Here is a 23,284-nt window from a genome sequence, read left to right on the forward strand (position 1 = left end):
CATCTATATCTGTTGCTGTAAAATTATACTAAATGGCTTTCTTCTACTCCCACTGGGTCTATCACTGCAGTGCCCCAAGATATCTGCTCTTGGCAGAAACTCACATCCCAACCCTGGGGCGGCCCAGTGTCTCTGCTGCCACACACTCTCCCAACCTCAATCCTCCACATGAGAGAACACACAACACAACAACCCCTGATCCGATGGATAAGATATAATCGCCCACTTAGACATACAAGGCCCTGTACACATCCATCCCTTAAGAACATTCATAACAACCTGTAAATACACAGAGTGGAACCTTAACGTCAGCCTCCATGTCCTCTCCGTGGCTTCTCTACCTTCTCTTCCAGTCTCCAGTCCTTTCCGTTTCAGTCTCCTCCTCTTCCTTCAAGCTTTTCTCCCGCCCACCCTTCCTGCTCGTCTGATGACAGGACTCATTCTATCCTGTACCTGCCTCACCTGTATGACACCATCCTGCATTTCACCCTTTTTGTCTAATTAAAAAATTTTTTTCTCTCAAATATAAGCTGAGCACAACTATTATCATTTTGTATAAAAGCATAACATATATTTAACACCCAGTCCAACACTATATCAGTTAAGCAGGGGTTGGGGATTTAGCTCAGTGGTAGAGCCCTTGCCTAGGAAGCACAAGGCCCTGGGTTCAGTTCCCAGCTCCGGAAAAAAAAAAACAAAAAAACAAAAAAAAAACCAGTTAAGCAGAACATTTAGTTATCCATTCCAGCTTAAGAAAGGCTTAAAATCTATGTTATATCCTGGCTAGCTTGTATCCTATCTGATAACTATCTAATAAAATATGTATTTTCAGAGTTAAACAGCCTGATAGGCTATGAGACTATAATCAGTCTTCACCCAGTCAGAAATCTGAGAATGACCAACTATCTATAAACATCGGCTTCCAGACCTGAGAGGTTGTGGATTTCTGACATTTTTGAAAACCGTCTATCGGGGCTGGGGATTTAGCTCAGTGGTAGAGCGCTTACCTAGGAAGCGCAAGGCCCTGGGTTCGGTCCCCAGCTCCGAAAAAAAAGAACCAAAAAAAAAAAAAGAAAAAAAAGAAAACCGTCTATCTATATAGAACAATCTGGACTGTTTTCGATTTTTATCTTATTATCTTGAAAGTATACTAGCAAACTCAGAGCCGTGAATTTCCTATTTGGCCCTTAAATCACATGTGTAAATCGGCTCAGAAATTCGTAATGGCATCAATAGAAGGACTGACTCTAAACCTTGTACTTTTAAAATTTGTTAACAAATTCTATACCAAAGTAAAGATATGGTTTTAGTTTAGTTACCAGATGAGATTATGACTGTATAACTCAATCTAGCTAATTCCTCCCTGTTAAATTACGTGAATCACAGCAGCCACAAACCAAAAATCCTATTTTCCCAAAATCTCTCTTTAATTATTTTTTTTTTTTGTTCTTTTTTTCGGAGCTGGGGACCGAACCCAGGGCCTTGTGCTTCCTAGGCAAGCGCTCTACCACTGAGCTAAATCCCCAACCCCCTCTCTTTAATTATTAATATCGTGGGCCCCCTTCCGCTTGTGGGACAGATCGATAACTTACTGCAAGTTGAGTAATGGGCTATGCAAGCTATTTACCCTGATTCCAGGAGGAAGAAGGGAAAGAGCCTACTGAGTGCTGCGAGGGGAGCTCAGGCTGAAGTCAGGACCTGGTGAGCACAGGGTCACTGCCCACACAGGGGAGGAGCAGGCGACTGAGCAGTGGTGGGTGGAGTGGTAGGGCCTCCCTGGGGCTGGTCCCGGAGACAGATGGTTAGGCTATCGGTGGACCGGCACAAGTGCTACAATCTCTGCAGATCTGGAAAAGATCCGGTCCTGGACAGGAAGCCCAGGTCAAAAACCTCTACTGAGTCCCTTACTCACGCTCTAATCCTAAGGAAGGTGCTCGTGTCATTCAAGACTCACTGGCCAATCAAAGCCTCCAGTCGTACCAATCAGAATAGGAGGCGGGATCTTCTGCGACCACGCGGCGTTTTCTTCCCAGTAGCTGCACGGGCTCGAATCCTCTGTCCTGCAACTGGATGCTGTGGGGCGCGCTCAGGCAGGCTCTGCAGTTGTGGCATGGTGAGCACAGGGTCACTGCCAACGACCTGGAGGAGCAGGGGGCTGGGCTGTGGGAGCCGATGTGGTGGGTTTTTCCTGGGGCGGGGGCTGGGGGAACCCGCATCCATACGCGGCCACGTGTGCGATCTCTTGTGCTCCTAGCCACTAGCTCGACCCAGTGGTAGCCCCCGAATAACTTCACAGTGGGGCTGCATCCGCGCACAGCATTTGGGAGAGTGCTTGTCAGGATGCCAAATCCAGAGAGCCCTAGTTTCTAGCAGTTCCTTTCTTTAAAAAGAAAAATATTATATATATATATTGTAGCAGACATACCAGAAGAGAGCATCCAGTCTCATTACAGATGGTTGTGAGCCAGCATGTGGTTACTGGGAATTGAACTCAGGACCTTTGGAAGAGCAGTCAGTGCTCTTAACCACTGAGCCATCCCTCCAGCCCACCAGTTCCGTTCTTAATATTTAAAATTAAGGTGTAAAATCCATTTGGAGTTATTTTGTGGAGGTTGTAAAAGGCATCTCACATGCTGGGTAGCCATTCAATATCGAGCTGTGATGTAAAACAGTAGAATTGACGATGTAAAGTATTTACTAGTTCTTAGGATATCGAAAGTCACAACGAGAACTTAGCTGAGGGAGGACTGCCTGTAAAGCACCCCACAGGTAAGTGTGCTAACCTGGCCTGTTAGAGATCCGCATGCCACCAGGGTTGTCCAGAAACATGGCTCCAAGCCATAAGAAAGGAAACAAGTGTGACTTACAACCAGCCACCAGGCCCATCCCCATGTCAAAGAGCAGGCCTCTAACAAGCTGCTCAGTGGGGTATTACAGGAGCACAATCAACATTAGGGCCTGGTGTGCAATAAACGTTCAGTTCTTCTTGAGAAAAACACAGTTTTGCCACATGGGCAGGATGACACCTGCTGACAACCATTTGAAAAGGTTAAAATCCATGGTTGTGTTGAGTGCTGGGCAGGTCAAGCAAGGCTTTCTTTCCCTGAGGTCCCCATGACATAGCTCCTTTTGAAACCCAGGAACATGCTTGGCAGAGCCAGTCTAAGGCCTAGGCCTTGTGAGCTTTTCCTGAGGCTGAGGTATAGACGGAAAACAGCGTTCCTTCTCTACACCATGAATATGGCTGGGGGAGATGGTAAGGGTCAGAGGCCAGGGCCTCGGGGAAGGGTTGCTTCAGATTCGGAGAACACAACTCTTCCCACCATATGAGGTTTTGGTGTCGGTCCCAAGGCCACTGTTGGCTTGGTCAGTAATGTTTTTGAGATTCCCGGAGTTCCCACTGTTTGGTTAGACTCCTGAGTGTGACCCGTTGCTTCTGTGACTTCATAGAAGTCTCTCGTTTCCTTCCATTTCCCACATGTGAGTGGTGTACGAGGTGACACTCTTCTTAAGAAGCGAACTTAGCATAAGACATCGCTTGTGTAAGACCTCCCGTCTATGTTTTTCATCGTCTGGGACCTTCCACTCGCTGTGTAAATGTGCCATCTGTCTAAGTGGCTAGACCTGCAGTCTCCAGTCCATGTTTAAATCGTTCAGAGCATAACCTGCAACCTGAACCTAACAGGGACCTAAGGGTGACAGCATACACGGGATGCAAAATGTGCCCTAGGTCAGCTCCTCTTTTAGAAATAACCAGTGTAGCTGGGCTTTGCTACTTTATGGTTTTTTCTTTTTCTCCACCATTAATCCCCCTCCCCCTTCCACCGCTAACACCAGATAGGAGAGAAACAAGGACTGAAGAGAAAGAGTTCCTTGAATCTAATTTCTTTCCTTGTAGTCAACCCACCAGCATGCGTTGAACAGTGTCTGAGGAGATTGGAGGATGAAAGATAGGAAAGGCAGAAAAAAGATGCAAAGCCAGGAGTTAGATTTGGGAGGCCTGCTGGTTAGTGCAGCACTAGAGCCTTAAGTTTATTTTTCATAGACTTTTTATACCCCACAGTAGTGTGGGAAGCAAAGCCAAAAGCTAACAAGAAGTAATTTGTTGAAGTATACTTAGGACACCTGTTCTCTTTTTTTTTCTAAAGATTTGTTTATTTTATTGATGTGAGTGCACTGCAGCTGTCTTCAGACACCAGAAGAGGGCACTGGATCCCATTACAGATGGTTGTGAGCCACCATGTGGTTGCTGGGATTTGAACTCAGGACCTCTGGAAGACCAGTCGGTGCTCTTAACCACTGAGCCATCTCTCCAGCCCACAAGGTTTCAATTTTTAAAGACAAAGTTTCTCTGTGTGGGCCTGGCTGTCCTGGGAGTAGGGGTGTAGAACATGCAAGCCTCAAACATAAAGGTCCATGTGACCCTGGCTCCAGATGTGGTCCAGTATGCCTAGATTTTGCTGTTTGTTTGTTTGTTTGTTTTTATATTTTTGACTGGTGGGCGTGGGATGTTGGTTTTGGTACAAGTTAAGCATATGCTGTTGTGCCGATCTTCATCCACATTGTGAACTTTGAAATTTGGGAGGGAGAATATTCCCTTTCTCAGTATGGCGGGTATTCAGGACATTAATACTGCCTGCGCTTCACTGCCGAGCTTTCTGAGTCACTGGATTGCAGGTGACATTCTTCCTACCTCTTGTTTGTTTTTATTTATTTGAATGAATATGAGTATTTTGCCTGTGCATGAATATGCACATCATGTATGCCTGGTCCCCATAGTAGTCAGAGGGTGGCTTCAGATCCCTGAACTTTGAGTAATGAATAATTGTGAGCCCCTTGTAAGTCCTGGTGACTGAGCCCAGTTATTTGCAGGACCAGCGAGAGCTCTTCAGCCTGAGCCTTCTCTCCTGTCCTATGCTGCTGGTTTAGAATCAACCTTTACATTGCCAACATTTCACCTGTCCATCTGTATGGTTTAAGGATGCATCCCCCTTAGTAAGATCTCATTACTGTTAGAGTTTAAGCTCAGGGCACTTCAGGATTCCTGAGGATGAATACAGAACTGGAGTGAATATGTAATTCTTTGTAGGAACTCCAGTAAAAACCTCCGAGTCCTTCCTGTCTTTGATTGATTTTTTACAGGGGAGACGGTCTTAATATGCACCTCTGGACGTCCTGGATAGACCAGGCTGGCATCCAACTCAGCGAGAGATACCGGCCTCTGCCTCCTGAATGCTGGGATTCAAGGCTTGCAAGAGGCAATACACTCAGCTTGCCCATCTTTTTCCGTAGTTAGTAACTGTTCATACAATTTCTCTGATGTGCTCAGTACTCTTTGCTTGTCATGGCCTCTGTCTCTCTCTCTCTGTCTCCCCATCCCTACCTCCTTCCCTCCCCTCCTCCCTCTTCCTCCCTCTTTTAATTGGTATTTCTCTTGCAAGGCTCTATATCCTATTCAAAGGGCAATGAGGTGACAGAGGTGAACCTCATTATTCAGTTTCCTTCTTCGATGACTTGGTAATTACATTAGAACTTCTGTGTCAAGAAATAAGTGGGGGAAGCACCAGAATCATACAGATACATTGTCGGTGAAGCATACATTTACAGTGATGTCAGTATCATGGTTTCTGATGTACACATGTGTGGGATATGTTAGGATGCAGTGACCTATGATGATGTGCATGTGAACTTGACTCGAGAAGAATGGGCTTTGCTGGATCCTTCACAGAAGAATCTCTACAAAGATGTGATGCTGGAGACCTACTGGAACCTAACTGCTGTAGGTAAGATAGAGAACTTTCTTTCACTTTTTTTTTTTTTTTTTTTTTTTTTTTTTTTTTTTTGAGCTGGGGACCAAACCCAGAGCCTTGCACTTGCCAGGCAAGCGCTCTACCACTGGGCTACATCCCCAACCTCTCTTTCACTCTTTAAAATAAGGGAACAACTATCTCTTTGCTACTAATGCTTTTCTGTAACTTCAATTGACAGTGAGGAAGAAGGAGGTGAATAAATCAGGTTTGCTAAACATAGCAAGTTTAATTTTGCCTAATTTCCAATAACATATTTATACATTTTCTGGAACTATATTTTAGGCTACAATTGGGGAGACCGTAATATTGAAGAATATTGTCAAAGTTCCAGAAGACATGGAAGGTAATTTTCAAGTGCAAATTGCTATGAATATGCTTTGAAGAAATTTTAATGTGTCCTGGAAGTTTTAAAGAAAAGCAACAATGTAAAAAAGCACTTCTTCAAGTACATCTGTTATCATTAAATTCTCACAAATCCATGTGCCTCAATGTCAGGCGTCTGATTGTGTTTTCCTCTAAGAAAGAAGAAAAGGAAGCGACGCCTCAGCAGATATTAATATTTGAATCCTAGCAACACTAAAGCTACTCTGTTGAACAGCCACTCTGTTTAGTTTCACACCACTCACATACTGCAAAAGATATATATTTATATCTATATTTGCATATTGAATAGGATCAGTATATGTTTCTAATAAGCAAATATCCCATAGTAAAATTGATTACTTATATAGTAATATTGCCAAGTTTAAGTGAAGGGCAGTTTATGAGAGTCAAGAATGTTTAGGAGAAACCTTAATCCCTATACCACATGTCTTTGATGAATAAAAATTCAAACGGTGTGAATGCAATGTAGAAATCTTTAATTTCTTATTCTCCTTTTAATAGCTATACCATGTGTCACAATGGATACAAGCCATGTGGACATAGGGATATGGAAAGAAGCAATGTACCTCTCTCTCTCCCAGAGCAATTAGAATATATGTAGCAGTCCCCATTTGAGTAGACGTTCTCAGTTTGAACAAGTTTATAATTGGTTGAATTTCCAACTTCACTGGGAATAAACTCACACTGCAGAACATCCCTATGAGTACTAGGAATGTGGAAATTGTGTTCTGTTTTGTCCAGGTTTTCTTTGCCAATCAATATAGTATGCAAACATAGTATATTTCACAATATAGGAAAATTTATGAATGCACTCAGTGTGGTAAAGCTCTGAGATCTTCCATTCCTCTTCAAGTATGTGAAAAAAATCTCATAGAGAAAAAGGACGCTACGGATGTGAGCCATGTTACCATTACATTACATTACCATTACCATTACAAATGCCTTAAACCATGATTGTAAACACAGTGATAAAACCTTAAGATGTGATTTCTCTTTACAATTAGACCACATTGTAGAATTAAGTCCTGCAGGCAAAGAGATTCATTGGTATATAGAATTTGGTAAAGCTTCACCTGTGCCAATTATCTTTACAGGCATAAAAGAAGTTCTACTGGAGAGAAGCCCTCTGAATATACTCAGTGTGGTAAAGCCTTTGCATGTCACCGGTATCCTCAAAGGTGTGAAAGAATTCATACCGGAGAGAAACCCTATGAAGGTATTCAAAAAGGTGAATCCTCTGCACATCACAGTAGTCTCCAAATGCATAATATAATACCTGTGGGAGAGAAACCCTACAAATGTAGTCAGTGTGGTAAAGCCTTTTCACAACAGAGTCATCTTCAAAGACATAAAAGGACACATACTGGAGAGAAACCCTACAAATGTGATCAGTGTGGTAAAGCCTTTTCACAACAGAGTCATCTCCAAAGACATAAAAGGACACATACTGGAGAGAAAACTTACAAATGTGATCAGTGTGGTAAAGCCTTTGCATATCCTGGTCATCTTCGAAGACATGAAAGGATTCATACTGGAGAGAAACCTTACAAATGTAATGAATGTGGTAAAGCCTTTGCAGTTAGCACTAATCTCCGAGTACATAAAGCAACACATACTGGAGTGAAGCCCTACAAATGTAACGAATGTGGTAAAGCCTTTGCACAACACAGACATCTCCAAATGCATAAACTAACACATCCTGGAGAGAAAACTTACAAATGTGATCAGTGTGGTAAATCCTTTGCATATCATGTGTTTCTCCAAATGCATAAAGTAACACATACTGGAGAGAAAACTTACAAATGTAATCAGTGTGGCAAAGCCTTTGCATATCCTTCTCGACTTCGAAGACATGAAAGGATTCATACTGGAGAGAAACCTTACAAATGTAATGAATGTGGTAAAGCCTTTGCATTTAGCACTAATCTCCGAGTACATAAAGCAACACATACTGGAGTGAAGCCCTACAAATGTAACGAATGTGGTAAAGCCTTTGCACGACACGGTCATCTCCAAATGCTTAAAGTAACACATACTGGAGAGAAAACTTACAAATGTGATCAGTGTGGTAAAGCCTTTGCGTATCATAGTTATTTCCACGTACATAAGAGAACTCACACTGGAGAGAAACCCTATGAATGTGATCAGTGTGGTAAAGCCTTTGTAAGTCATCGTTATCTCCAAGTACATAAAAGAACTCACACTGGAGAGAAACCCTATGAATGTGATCAGTGTGGTAAAGCCTTTGCACATCATAGGAATCTCCAAGTACATAAAAGAAGTCACACTGGAGAGAAACCCTATGAATGTGATCAGTGTGGTAAAGCCTTTGTACGTTATGAGCATCTCCAAGTACATAAAAGAATTCACACTGGAGAGAAACCCTACAAATGTAGTCAGTGTGGTAAAGCCTTTTCACAACACAGTCATCTCCAAGGACATAAAAGGACACATCATGGAGAGAAAACTTATAAATGTGATCAGTGTGGTAAATCCTTTGCACATCATGTGTTTCTCCAAATGCATAAAGTAACACATACTGGAGAGAAAACTTACAAATGTAATCAGTGTGGCAAAGCCTTTGCATATCCTGGTCATCTTCAAAGACATGAAAGTATTCATACTGGAGAGAAACGTTACAAATGTAATGAATGTGGTAAAGCCTTTGCATTTAGCACTAATCTCCAAATACATAAAGCAACACATACTGTAGTGAAGCCCTACAAATGTAACGAATGTGGTAAAGCCTTTGCATATTATGGTTATCTCCAAGTACATAAAAGAATTCACGGGCTGGAGAGATGGCTCAGCGGTTAAGAGCACTAAGTGCTCTTCCAGAGGTCATGAGCTCAGTTCCCAGCAACCACATGGTGGCTCACAACCATCTGTAATGGGATCTGATGTCCTCTTCTGGCCTGCAGTCACATATGCAGGCAGAATGCTGTACATAAAATAAATGAATAAATCTTTAAAAAAAAGAATTCACACTGGAGAAAAACCCTACAAATGTAATCAATGTGGTAAAGGCTATTCACAATCAGGTCACCTCCGAGTGCATACAAGAACACATACTAGCAAGTAACCCTATGGATGTAACCAACGTGGTAAAGTCTTTACAGGTCGGAATGATCTTCAGAGATAGGGTGGTTTGAATATGCTTGGCCCATAGGTAGTGGCACTATTCGGAGATGTGGCCTCTAAGGAACTGTGCACTGTGGGGCTGGACTTTGAGATCCTATGCTTAAGCTCCACCCAGGGCAGAAGAGTCTTCTCCTGGCCGCCTTCTGATCAAGATGTAGAACTCTCGGCTCCTACAGCACCGTGTTTGCTTGGACACTGCCATTCTTCAGCCTTGATGATAATAGACTGAATCTGTACACCACCCACCAATTAAAGGTTGTCCTTTATAAGAGTTGCCTTGGTCATAGTACATTTTCTCAGCAATAAAATCCAAATTAAGACAAAAGGCATAAAAGATATTACACCAGAGAGACCCCCTGTGAAAGTATTGGATATAGCGAAGCCTTTGCACATTTCTGTAGTCCTCACTAAAGCAGAAGTATTCACACTTCCATTCACTGAAACCCTGTGAATGGAAGCAGTGTACAGCCTTTGCCCTTCACAGTTATGTCTGGATGCACAAAAGAACCCATACTGGAGAAAAACCTTATGGATGTGCTCAGTGTGGTAAAGTCTCTGTGTTTTGAAATCTGCATAGATCCATAACACTTCAATGACCTGGTCAAAGTAAAGGCCAAGGGTTTGATGTAGTGAGGCCGGGTGGGTTAGAAGGTTAGGGTTTAATGTGGTTGTGGTTACAAAGTTAAGGGTTAGGGTTAGAGGGTTAGGGGGATATGATTAGACGGTCAGGGCTGAGGCTGAGCTTAGGGGCAGGTTAGGGGTGGAAGGGCAGTTCCGGGTCATGGTTAGGTTAGTGTCAGGAGCCAACAAGCTAATAACTGGCAGGTGATCTTCCTGAGATGGTCTGCCTTGGTTATAATAATCCATTTCAGATTTGCTCCCGTAGTCAGGGCCCAGGAGAAAACCACTCTAGGAAAGATTCCTGCTATTAATATGCTTTTCCTGTCATTAAACATATGGGACAATCACTAGGTATTAGCCCACCATTTTGAGCAGCTCTCTGCACATTTATGAAGATTTTCTGTCTTGCAGTGAGGCTACATAGAGAGATAGATGATTTCTTGATACTTAATGATGATCCTATAAGAATTCCTGAAATTATATCAGTATTTGTTAAGATATTTTATAGCAGGACTGCTAGTAAGTCAGTTCTGATAGTCAAAACAGCAATGAGAGCTCTGCCAGTTCCCCACGTGTTAGCGGTTCGTGGCTTCTAGATGGCAGTCAGATTTTCTACCTCTCAGAGCACATTCCAAGAGGTTGTAAAACCGTTCACCAAAAGTCATCAAAAGGAACTAATGACTTATTTTAGGACAGAAGATAAGATATTGACTGAGCTTATCTATACAAAACTTCACCAATAACTTAGTTACTTGGTTTTAAAATCTTGATGAGCCTGTGGAAGCTGAGACAGTTGATGAACGTTTAGCCAGGTAATTTCTCCTAATGGATATGCATGTAAACATTCACTGATGTTAGCTTTTTATTCAATGTCTGATTTAAATTTCTGTGTAAACTTGTGCTCAACTCTTTAACATGCGTTCTTCTATTCTGAAAGATGTATAAGTGCTGAGGACAAAGAGAGGAGAGCGAAATATTTTCCCTTATGCCCCTTTTTCATTCATTCTGTTTTCCCCCTTTTGCTTAGAGAGCTTTCATAGGAAACATTTTACAACTTAGTAATAAATGCTAAAATCACTTTTCCAAGTGTTCCTTTTTCTTTCTGCGACTTCGACTTGGACTATCAGGCTGAAAGTTAGAGCCACTCAGTTCCCACTGAGATAGAACAAAGACTACATAACTGTCTTAGTCAGGGTTCTATTCCTTCACAAAACATCATGACCAGGAAGCAAGTTGGGGAAGAAAGGGTTTATTCAGCTCACACTCCCACGTTGCTGTTCATCACCAAAGGAAGTCAGGACTGGAACTCAAGCAGATCAGGAGCCTGGAGGCAGGAGCTGATGCAGAGGCCATGGAGGGTGCTGCTCCCTGGCTTGCTTCCCCATGGCTTGCTCAGCCTGCTTTTGTATAGAATCCAGGACCACCAGCCCAGGGTTGGCTCCACCCACAGTGGGCTGGTTCCTCCTCCATTGATCACTGATTGAGAAAATGCCTTACAGCTGGATCTCATGGAGGCAATTTCTCAAGGGAGGCCTCTTTCTCTGTGATAACTCCAGCTTGTCTGAAGTTGACATAGAAAACCAGAGACCATCAGTCTATAAATCCACACCCACTGCTTTACTGCTGTGAGCAGACACCATGACCAAGGCAAGTCTTATAAAAGACAACATTTGATTGGGGCTGGCTTACAGGTTCAGAGGTTCAGTCCATTATCATCAAGGTGGGGGCAGGGCAGCATCCAGGCAGGCCTGGTGCAGGAGGGACTGAGAGTTCTACATCTTCATCTGAATGCTGCTAGCAGAATACTGGCTTCCAGGCAGATAGAATGAGGGTCTTAAAGGTCATGCCAAAGTGACACACCCACTCCAACAAGGCCACACCTCCCTCAACAAGGCCACACCTCCCTCAACAAGGCCACACCTCCTCAAACAGGGCCACACCTCCTCCAACAGGGCCACACCTAGTACTGCCACCCCCCTGGGCAGAGCTTATACAAATCATCCCATTCCACTCTCTGGTTCCCATTGACTTGTTCAAACACATGAGTCTCTATGGCCCATACTTAAACATAGCATAATGCAAAGTACATTTAATCCAACTTCCCAAGTCCCCAGAATCTATAGCAGTCTCAACAATGTTAAAAATTCAAAGTCTCTCCTCAGATTCATGGAATCACTGAGCTGTAATCCTCACAGCAAGACAGGAAACCAGCTGGGCAGACTCCAAACTCTGCAACTCCATGTCTGGGTTAGGGTTAGGGGGTTCGGGTTCGGTTTAGGATTTAAGTTTAGTGTTTATGGTTGGGGTGGGGAGCTTAGGGTTAGGGGTTTTTATCTTATTATGTTGAAAGTACACTAGCAAACTCAGAGCCATGAATTTGCTATTTGGCCCCAGAACTCACATGTGTAATCAGCTCATAAATTTGTGATGGCATCAATAGAAGGGCTGAGTCTAAACCTTGTACTTTTTACAATTTTTTTTAACAAATTCTATTCCAAAGTATAGATATGATTTTAGCTTAGTTACCAAATGAGATTATGACTGTATAACTAAATCTAGCTAATTCCTCCCTGTTAAATTACAACCATTTCTAAATTCCTCATAAAACAACCTTAGAATAACCAGTTTCAGCCCCTCAAAAGTCCAGGGAATTGGGGTGACGACTCCGCCATAACTTCTTCAAGCTGTACATGGGCATTGAGATATCCTTGTGGGTATGGGGTAGGAAGAATGAAGCAAATGCTGTAGCCGATGTGTCCTGACCTGACCCAGCTGAAAGTCCTTGAGACCAGGAATCCAAGTAGGCACATTCTGCAAAATACAACTCTCAAGACAAAAGATTAGAATCGAGATATCCTGTTTGATTCTCCTGAATCTAATTTTTCTGGCAGTCTCCCTCTCTCAAATCTGATCAGTATGACTCTGAGGTTCCCAGAGCCTAATCACAGTTTGTTTGTTTTTTTTTTAAATTTTTTTAAGATTTATTTATTATGTACACAGAGTTCCACCTGCATGTATACGTGCAGGCCAGAAGAGGGCACCAGATCTCATTATCGGTGGTTGTGACCCACCATGTGGTTGCTGGGAATTGAACTCTTGACCTCTGGGAGAGCAGACAGTGCTCTTAACCTCTGAGCCATCTCTCCAGTCCCTAATCACACTTTTTAAAAACACAAAGACAAAATCTTTCTTCCAAAATACTGTGTTCCTTATAACCACAAAAGCTTGTATCTTGCACTCTCTCCCAGAGTAATAATATAACCATAAAACTCAAAGTCACACCCATTATGAAGATAATATTTCCTTCTACACCTCCTTTTATTTTCCATTTCTTTTTCCCCATGAGGACAGTGATGTGTTAAGACAGAATATCACATGCAGCCAGGGTCGTCTTGGAGATACTCCGACCTCTACCTCTTGAAGGGTGAGATTATAGGTGTGGATATCATGCCCAAGTTTTCCAAGCAGTAATTCATGGATGCGGAACCCTGAGCCGCAAATTATCTGTCTAATCTTTGGGAAATTGCTGAGGTGATGACAACATTGAGGAGTAGACTCAGAGAGAGCAGCCTCCACTGGTGTTGGCTCCTTGACGCCCGTTCCTCTAGGGTATGGCGTAAACCTAGGCATCAGTTCTAACACAGTCTGTTTCACTTGACACAATTAGAGGCATCAAAATGACCAGGAGGGACTACAGCTTAAAGCACAGGAAAGGCCGTCTCAAGCCAGACTCCATCACTCCAGGAGATGCTCTCAGAGTCAATGATCCTTGGCCAGAGAGGACCACCCCATGGTGTTATGAGATGTAAGAGACGGTTCCAAGGTGCCTCCCTCCAGCTTCTGACAGTGTTTATTTTATTTAAAAACTAGTGTTTATTTAAACACAGACACAGATTGGACAGGGTAGAGATGAGTATCTTTAAGATTCACATGGCAGTCTTTCTAGACCATCCTCCATGTCCACCTCCTTGCCATTCAACAGAGCATCAGATCGTGGGATCTGCTGCTGACACTTTGAAGCATTTCCAGAAAGATCCCTGTTATGTGACTATCAGTTTTCAAAATGTTTAATTCCAAGCTTCTTCAGAATTTGAAAGGTTCATAGGAAGAACACACAATGACCAGAGTGCCCCTGGCTACGTTAGTGATGGGCAGGGAAAGAAAAGTCCTGCGGGTTTTCCTTACAGCTTTCCCTCCTGTGTCCGTGATTGGCCTCTGAGGTCCTGCACCGCTTCTCCTTGGTAACGTTGTCTGACGAACAGGCAATGAATTCTGGTCTTTGATGTTCATGCAGAGATCACGATTTCCTAGTAATTCAATGTGTTTTCTTAGAATCCACATTACACTGAATAGTGTAAAACATCTAAGCTGACTTACGTGTAAGGAGGATGTGTCTGGGTTCTGTGCTGTTACTACACAATTCTACAATTGTGCAGTGTAACTCAACCGCGTTGTTGTGGCTGCTCAGCGTGACTCACTGAGCATCTAACTCACAATTCATTGATGGTTAACAGAGTTTGCTTTTGAAAACTGTTGCCAAGTGCAACGCATGTTCCTTCCATCCAGTCATCTTGATCTACTATAAATTTGTTCGTGATCAGAAAACTAAATTTAAGTACATTCACTGAAATATGGATACAGTGATCCTGGGAAATTATATTAAGAATAAAAATGCACTGAAGAGATGGCTCAGTGCTTAAGAGCACTGACTGCTCTTCCAGAGGTCCTGAGTTCAAGTCCCAGCAACCACATGGAGGCTCACAGCTATCTGTGATGGGATCTTGGTGTTCTCTTCTAGTGTGCAGGCTGAACACTGTATATAATAAATAAATAAATCTTTTAAAAAACAATAAAAATGCAAAACCCTTGCCAAAAAAGGGAGAATCCTTGTCTCTTCCCTAAGAAGGTAGGTGAGATTTATTTGAGATGACAAAAGGCTCTATGTCTGTTTGAAGAAGATGGTTTGTCACCCTGATGCTCTGCACCTAAACTACAGATCAGAAGGTTCCCTTTGGTGTGGGAGCACAGTCCTGTAAAATCCATGTAGTTGAGCAAGTTTGCACATCCTGACCTCCAGCCAGAGTCCTGATCACACTGGGAATAGGCTGTTGAAATGTGCTTCAAAGACTCACTCACCCAGAAACAATTTTTCTTTTAAAATTAAAGACCGACTCCGTCGTGAGACGAGCGGAGCAGAGGCCAAACTCGGGATCTGACAAGATGGCCGGGCTGCCCCACAGGATCATCAAGGAAACCCAGTGTTTGCTGGCAGAACTAATTACTGGCTTGAAAGCAGAACCAGATGAGAGCAGCGCCTGTTATTTTCATGTGGTCATTGCTGGTCCCAGGATTCCCACTTTGAGGCAGGGACTTTTAAACTCGAACTATTCCTTCCAGAAGAATACCCAATGGCAGCACCTAAAGTAGGTTTCATGACCAAAATTTATCATCCTAATGTAGACAAGTTGGGAAGAAGATGTTTAGATATTTTGAAAGATAAGTGGTCCCCAGCACTGCAGATCCGGACAGTTCTGCTGTCAATCCAGGCTTTGTTAAGTGCTCCTAATCCAGATGATCCATTAGCAAATTATGTAGCTGAGCAGTGGAAAAGCAACGAAGCCCAAGCCATAGAAACAGCGAGAGCATGGACGAGGCTCTATGCCATGAACAACATTTAAGTCGATCAGATCATCAAGTGTACACCACTTCTCCTGTTCTACCAAGACTCCTTCCTTTTTTTGTTTGCATTTAATGGACACAGTCTTAGAAACATTACAGAATAAGAGCCCAGGAATCTTCATCTTTGGCTATCACATGCACATTAGTAGACCTGTCTTCTCCTGATTCGCTGTTGTAAAGCATGAGCAGAGGCTGGAGCATCACCCTGGTTGCTGAGAAGCGGGACTCTCTGCTTTGACTCCTTTCCCCATCATGGTCTAAATGCAAGGCGCTGTGAATGAAGGTAGCTGTCAGGATTAGCTGCCAGGGGCGTGGGTATTTTTATTTTATTTTTTAGGGGGAAAGTAGTTTTATTTTAATTTTATGGCTTCCTGTCCCCTCCACTCTCTCAAGGAATCTAATCGCAGTGGTTAAATGCAGGTAACCAGCTTTTTAGAATATGCTCTGTAGCCAAGTCCAACCTTAGACGCTGTAGATGGACAAGCTTGATTGTCTGATCCAAAATGGGAACATTAAATAAACATCACAGCCCTCACTAATAACATTGTGACTTTGCTCTCAAGTGTAGATTCTCCGCCCCCTCTCCCAGCCCCCAAGGACAAAGAAAAAGCTTGTGACCATTTTGTATGGAGTGTCTGGAAACTTCTGTAAATCTTATGTTTTAGTAAAATATTTTTTGCTATTCTAAAATTAAAGTCTGTGAAAACTTTTTTAAATTTAATTTTATTTTAAATCTTGTATTTTTAAAATTTATTTACATATAATATAATGTAATTATTAAATTTAATTATTTATAAAACTATCATAATTGTTTTCTAATAAAATAAGCATCACACATGAACATTTCTGTAAGGGAAATTTACTGTACACAGTCCCGCACCTTTCTCAGAATTTCTTTCGGCGTCTCATTACTTGAAATCCGTTCAGTAGAAGCCACCAGGGGGCGCCTGAGCGCTGTCCTCCACCTGCGTCCTGTGTAAGGAGCGCTGGCCGCAGGTGAGACTGGAAAACAGACGTCTCCAGGAGTGCGCGTTCTCAGGAGAAAGATAAACTTCAACAAAGAGGGACTGAGACAGTGGGGATGAGCCATTCACTTCTGTGAACAAGAGACTGTGACTCTCACACCTTCTACCCCGGCAGTCCCTTCTCCACATCCCAGTCGGTGACTCCCCTGCACCTGTGCAGAGCGACGCCACGACAGGCACCGACGCAGCGGCTGCCGGCTACCGGTCTATGTCCTGCTGTGGCAATCTCCTTCAGTCACGAGGAGGAGTTGTCTTTAAAATCGCGTCCTCAGGAGGAACAGAAATGACCAGGACCCACGGCTCCATCCCGGTCTCCACTGCAGCCGCCAGGGCCCTTCGTCCTCCCTGCCCGCGCCTGTGCGACGTCAGAAGAGTAAGAGGAAAGGGTTGGCCCGGCGAGCACCTACCACAAGTCCAGCGCGGCGGTGTGGGGCTCTAATTCCCCTGAATCCTGATTAAATGTCAGCTCCGCATTCTAAAGGACAGGGACGAAGGACGAGACGTGCGGGCATTTGAGCAAACTGTTTACTTTAGAAAGTGTTTCTGGTCCTGACGCCATCCCGCGGCTGAGGACACTCGGCCCGCGAGGTCCGCGTGAAAATGGCTGCCGTAGGCCCATGAGGAGCCGCCCTGTCAGGTGCCGCCTTCTTGGAGGAAGTTCGTCACTGTGGCCTCGAGATTCAGGAGCTCAAGCCGGGCCTAGTTGCTCCGTTTCTCTTCTTGACGCCTGTCAGTCCAGATGGAGAAATCCCGGCCGCCTCTCCACACCATGTCTGCCTGCGAGCCGCTGCGCTTCCCCGTGATGATAATGGACTAAACCTGTGAACTGTAAGCCAACCCTAACTAAGTATCTTCCTTTATAAGAGTTGCTATGTCCACGGTGTCTCTTCACGACAGGAGAAACCCCAACTAAGACACCACCCATTTGATTTTGGGGATCTTCTTGGTTAGGTTTTCCTGGGATCCAAACTGAGGGCGTGGGAATGTTCTGAGGGGGGTGGGCCTCTTACCTGTTCCTTTATTTTATTTTTTGAGACAGAGCATCAATCCCCCTGCCTCAGCTTCTTGATTGCTGTTCTTATAGCTATGCAGCATCGCACCTGGACAGACTCACAGACTTCACTCTGGAAACCTCAAGGTTTCTGAACAATCGGCAAATGGGTTGAGGTTGGTTAAATAGTCCAGTCCTCGTTTGTATGTTTTTCCAATATTTAATTGGCTCAGTGTCCCGGCTCAGAGATGCTCGGAGGTAGGAAACTGTGAGATGAGAAATGGCCAGTGCAGGCACATTGACAGCCGTGAGGACCGACGGCTCGATAGGGTGGGTGGTAATCAAGTGACTGCCAGTCCCACCATCAGGCAGCCCTCGCACTGGAGCTGTGCAGGAGCCAACAACCCCAGAATTCCTGGCCACTTCCAGGATGTCCTCGTGCTCAGAGCCCCATTAAGTAATTAATATTTACTATGAGGACCTTGGGCCACCAAGAGGAGTAATTATGCTCTTTACTCTGATTCCTAAGGCAGGTGCTTACATAATACACTGAATTAACATTAAGAATCATTAACACTTACTGAACTCTGTGTGCCGAGACTTGTGTTCCATGCTTTATAGGGATTATCTCATTGTAGAAATATTCCCATATAAAACAGCTTTAACCAAAAATATTTCAGTACTTAAGCTTTAGTTGGCTGAAAATTGTTCATATGTGGATGTCGGACCCTCCTGGGCCCTGTCAGTGGCTGCCCCTGCTGAGCCTGGCCCGAGCCCTGGAAGCCTTTTGTTCCTAACACAGGAACATCCTGGCCTTTCTGTTTGGCCATGGTGGATTAACCCGGGCACTAAGATCTTTTCAAGTCAGGGCTGGGTTAAGGTTTCTGTTTTTCTGCTGAGAATGTAAACTTGTTTCTCCATTGTGCTCTCACTGGTGGGCTTGGGGTATATCTTCTGTGAACCTCAGTAAATGTTTTGGCATTTTCATAACACAAATGATCGGAGTATGTGTTTTCTCTTAAACCTTGCAGGCCTTCGCCTGGTTCTTGGTACCATGGCAGTGCAGGCGTCATCATGTGGAAAACACATTTAGTAAGGAGGCTTTGATTAAATGATGGCTTCCATGTTCTCCTTTGGACTGGGTGTGTGCATAAACACATTAATCCTGGCAAGTGCATTCAGTATGTATTTTTGTACTGTGCTCTGTCCTTCAGTAGGACCAGTAATTCCTTATCCATGGGAAATGCATGTCGAGACTCCAGTGGAATAGCAAACCTTATGTGTGCTGTTTTTCTGTACACGGATGTTGATGATAAACATTAGCCTATACATTAAACACAACAACAGGTTAACAGCCATTTTTAACTGAAACCTACAATAAAAGTGACGCAAATCGGCTGTTGTACCCTTAAAATAATACGTGCACTGTTCTTCCTGTGATGATGTGGGATGGCAATGCCACTCCGTAGTAAGATAAAGGTAGCGAGAGAACACAGCACTGTGGTAGCAATGGGCTTCTATGGAAGTTATCTGAACACAGAGCTGCAGTGACAGTAGATTTGGGACAGAGACAGCGATGGAGCAACACATGGGTGGGTGACTACACAGACTGGATACAGACAAAGGGATGGTTTGCATCTTAGGTGTGAGACCGAGAAAGACAGCGCAAAACTGTGCTGAGGGCTTCTCTGTTCCTAAGCTACTCCTGGCACAGAACTCACAGCTTTGCAGGGGACACCTGCACTGCTCAGGTTGCCTTCCACCTCCACCTTGGTCCCATTTCTCTGAGCCTCTGCAGCCCTCACTTCCTGTCCATTGGGTGAGCCGAGCTCTGCTACTCATCTCTCATGTTCACAGCCCCTTCTCCTCTGGCTCTTCTGTTCACTCCTCCGATGCTGGTTCGTCACTCCACCATTCGTCTCCTGAGAGCTTCACTTTTCTCATATGAACAACAGGGATTATACCACTCACACATATTGTGCATTACTCTAAATAACATGCAAAGAGATTGCCACACTAATGTTATTATCTGAGTGCACTTTGTATAAGATCCAATGTTCTAAAATATGGTATTCACATCACATTTATTTTTAAAGTTTTTGACAAAAATTATTAATTTTGTTGTGTGTATGGTGAATGCGAGGGCACATACATATTATGGCACATGTGTGAAGATCAGGGTAACTTTGTGGAATTGGTTCTGTTTACCTTTGCATGAGCTCTGGGACTTGCACTCAGGTCTTTAGGTTTATGTGGTAAGAGCTTTTTTATCCCCTCTGAGCCATGTTGCCAGGCCTCACATAGCTTTCTGGAAGTGTATTTTTAGGAATAAACATGGAACGATCTGCACAGCCTAAACCTTGACCAGGGACCCATCTGCTGCTTCCACATTGTCAGCATCAGCCCCTAAGCCAGCCTTCTCCGAAGACCTAGGCACTCAGATTGTTTTCTCAATGATTGAGCCGCATCTCTCCCAACAAGGAACTAACAGGACAGTCAAATTATGTGTTCTCTGAATTACGTTTATGAGTCTGAAGCATTAAAGAAAAGTATTTTGCTTTCCAAAACATATTCTGTACTTTACAAGCATTAGTTACTGTTGCTTGTAAAACACAGCAGAGCCAGCCTGATACATAAGTACGTGAGGTCAAACACAAGCCAGATTGCTTTTTTACTTTCAAATCCCCAATCGTTATTTAGCTGTCATGTTCTTACCCTTTCTGTAGACGTTGGCACTGTTTACAATGAATTCCAACCATTAATTTATAAGAGCTACCCCCACTTGAAAGCAGCCCCCTTCCCTCCCATCCTTTTTCTTCCCTCTCTTGTCTCCTTCTTCTCTTTTCTGCTCTTTCTGTTTTATTTTTGAGACAAGGTCTCCTCCGTATGTAGCTCAGTCTGGTCTCAAACTCTCCACTCTTCTGCCTTAACGTCCAAGCTGTAGGCATGTAGGCATGTCATACCACGTGCGTGTATGGCAACCTTTTCATTCAGATTCTCTTTTCTGCAGTAGTGGTGGCTTTTCCTTTATATAAAATCTAAACTTAACTTTCTTTCCCTCTCCAATTATTTTTAAATTTTTAATTTAATTAATTACTTAATTTTTATGATTTCCTTCTATTCCCAGGACCTCTCCTAGGAAAGACAGAACAAATCGTGGCGCTCCCGGGCTCGGAACGAATTACAGAGAGAAATCCCGAGAGTTTGCTGTGGCGTTCAAGGCCCTTGGAGTCATCTGGAACGGGCTTTTCTGCTTCCTGTTGATGTTTTCCACCTACACGGGGCTGCCTCCCCTGTCTGCCCAGTGCCCACAAGGAGCCCTCAGGCCCTGACATTCCTCACTGGCTCAATCCTTCTTTCTCCATCAGGACTCTCTCTCCTCTCAGCCCCACGACGTCCTCTCCCATCCTCTCTGGCATCCAGTAATTGCCCATGCACTGGCCTCTCCTTTCCAACTCCGGTTCAGTCCTGCTACGGGTTGGCCTGACGCTGTTCACATTCTGATGTTAATTCTGCTTCCTCCCAGGGCTGCCCCAGGCGAGCACAGTCCTACTCGGTGAAAGGCGAGCCTTCTCCCCATTTCAACTGGACAATAAAGGCCGGAGTCTGTGATTGGGCAGTGGAGGGGAAAGGCGGGGTGGGAGGTCTTAGAGGGTGGGGCAGGTGAGCAGAGAGGAGGACGGAAGGGAAGGAGAGGGGACGCAGGAGGAGGAAGCAGGATGGACCAGAACCCTGTGGCCAGGAGAAACCGCAAGTAGGCAGGGGGTCCTGTAGCTGGGGAATAAGGTAATGTCGTGTTGTATCTGCCCATTCTAGGCAGAGAGCTTATGATTCTAACAGCTGGGTTGTGTGGTTTTTAAGGGGTTGGAAATTCCAGCTACGCTGCCCGTCTTAAATTCTGGATGTTCTTTCTTCTACCTTCTTCAAACGTTGCTATTTCTTCCTAAAGGTCAATGCCCCCCACCCCCGCTTCCATTCCCCCTTGTTGCTTTGTAAGTCATAGATGTTTACAACATTTTTGCTAGATCTGGAAAGTCACCAAGTGTTAGAATTGAGAGAACCAGGCCCCAACTCAGGCCACAGAGCCTTGTAAGAATGAGAAGTTAAAATTACCAAAATAGACTGCTGGAATGAGTCAGCCTGGTCTTATTTTTTCCCTAAACCGAATGGTTCACATACGTATTATTGAACCTTACAAATATAAGAAAATCCAGTGTTTTCCAAATAAAACGTGACCATCTATTCAAATAGAAATCATCTTGTCTAGGAAGCGCAAGGCCCTGGGTTCGGTCCCCAGCTCCGAAAAAAAGAACCAAAAAAAAAAAAAAAAAAAGAAATCCTCTTGTCAGTTTAATATAAGAGGGGGTAGATAGATAGATAGATAGATATATAGATATAGATATATAGATATATAGATAGAGAAAGAGCGCTTTCATTTAAATACATTGAGAATGGACTCAAGCTAGTAATGGATCATAGCAGTAGAAATTTTGTTTATACCCATTACTTGATATGCAAAACCTCATTTATGATACACACTGCTTACTAGAGGAACAATGGATAGAGGTGAAGAGACTATGATGACAACAGATTGAGGTTGTGTAATTCCCAGAATTAACCCGTATGCCTCACCTGCCCAGGGACCAAGTAACTTCCTGGGAAGCTGGAAGCTGTCGTTCTTAGAAAACAACAAGGTCCCATGGGAAAATAAGTGTCCTATAGGTTTGTCCTTATAAACCCCTGCAACGCATGGCTCGAGGCCATTCTCAGCTGGAAAATTCCAGGAAATGATCCTGAGCAAAGTCTATCCCTAGGTCAATATTTAATATTTAAAGATTTCTTTAAATTTGGCTCAAAATGTTTTTTTGGCCAACCTCAGGATTAACAGTTGGTGTAGAATAGTTCTCCTACCATCATTGCAATTGTTCACTTGATTACCAAGGACACCTAGGGCCATAGGTAAGGAGTTCTGCTTTCAGGTAAAATGATACACCAGGAGAATAACCCCAATTAAATGACTGTAAATGATGATGCACACCAAAGTCCCTAGGAGTCCTGAGAAAGGGTGAAGCCCAGCAGGAGCTCCCTGATATCCCCGATTTTATTATGAACCAGGAGTTGGTCTTCTGGCTGTGCTTGGCTCTGATGGGTTTCGTCCAGTGCTATATGTACCAAGAGGACAGCATCCAAGCTTGGCAAGGGTGGCTTTAGACAAGCTGTTTTCTGTCATGGACTTTTTGATGCACCTAAGTGAATAAAACCCTCCCTACAGTGTCTACTGCAGATACCACCCCTTCCAGGCTCCAGTACCCAAGCTTAGTCCAGCTTTTGATAAGGGGTTGTCAAGTTTAGTGAGATCCAATCATCGTTTACCTGAGTCTCAAGCACACCTGGGGTTTTGACAACGGGAGAATAACCATCTAGACAGTGAATGTAGCTATATCAGGGTCATGGCCTTTAGGCTGCCCCAAGAGCTGTGTTACAAAAGAACACATAAGGCAAATGGTCCTGAAGGCCCTGGTGCATTGTTTATTTTGAATAAAAATAACAAAGCCTTTTCTTGCTTGTGAATTACTGTGTCAGGCACTTAACCATCCTCTCTCTGCATGTAGTCCACTGCAGCTTTATTAATT

At 43.7% G+C, this 23,284-nt stretch overlaps 1 protein-coding gene, 1 long non-coding RNA gene and 1 pseudogene across 4 annotated transcripts; all 3 read left to right on the forward strand.

Moving 5' to 3' along the window:
• Positions 1-1,548: 1,548 nt before the first annotated feature.
• Positions 1,549-11,034, forward strand: Zfp950l15 (zinc finger protein 950 like 15). Of its 2 annotated transcripts, XM_063271815.1 has the most exons (5): positions 1,549-2,113; positions 5,657-5,783; positions 6,093-6,153; positions 7,289-8,787; positions 9,804-10,024. In XM_063271815.1, the coding sequence occupies exons 1-5, from the start codon at positions 1,799-1,801 to the stop codon at positions 9,899-9,901; spliced, it is 2,100 nt and encodes a 699-aa protein (XP_063127885.1). In that variant the 5' UTR covers positions 1,549-1,798; the 3' UTR covers positions 9,902-10,024. The 2 variants fall into 2 exon arrangements, with proteins under 2 accessions (XP_063127885.1, XP_038946136.2); XM_039090208.2 differs by having other exon boundaries at positions 7,289-11,034.
• A 3,642-nt stretch (positions 11,035-14,676) lies between these two features.
• Ube2n-ps2 (ubiquitin-conjugating enzyme E2N, pseudogene 2) lies at positions 14,677-16,247 on the forward strand (annotated as a pseudogene).
• Positions 16,248-16,348: 101 nt separating this feature from the next.
• Positions 16,349-21,786, forward strand: LOC120096018 (uncharacterized). Of its 2 annotated transcripts, none has more exons than XR_010056636.1 (3): positions 16,349-17,488; positions 17,696-17,827; positions 20,779-21,786. It is a non-coding gene; the product is annotated as an uncharacterized LOC120096018 (long non-coding RNA). The 2 variants fall into 2 exon arrangements; XR_005492107.2 differs by having other exon boundaries at positions 17,700-17,827.
• Positions 21,787-23,284: the final 1,498 nt, after the last annotated feature.

This window comes from Rattus norvegicus, chromosome 12 (genome assembly GCF_036323735.1).
Source record: "Rattus norvegicus strain BN/NHsdMcwi chromosome 12, GRCr8, whole genome shotgun sequence".
Taxonomy (NCBI): Eukaryota; Metazoa; Chordata; class Mammalia; order Rodentia; family Muridae; genus Rattus; species Rattus norvegicus.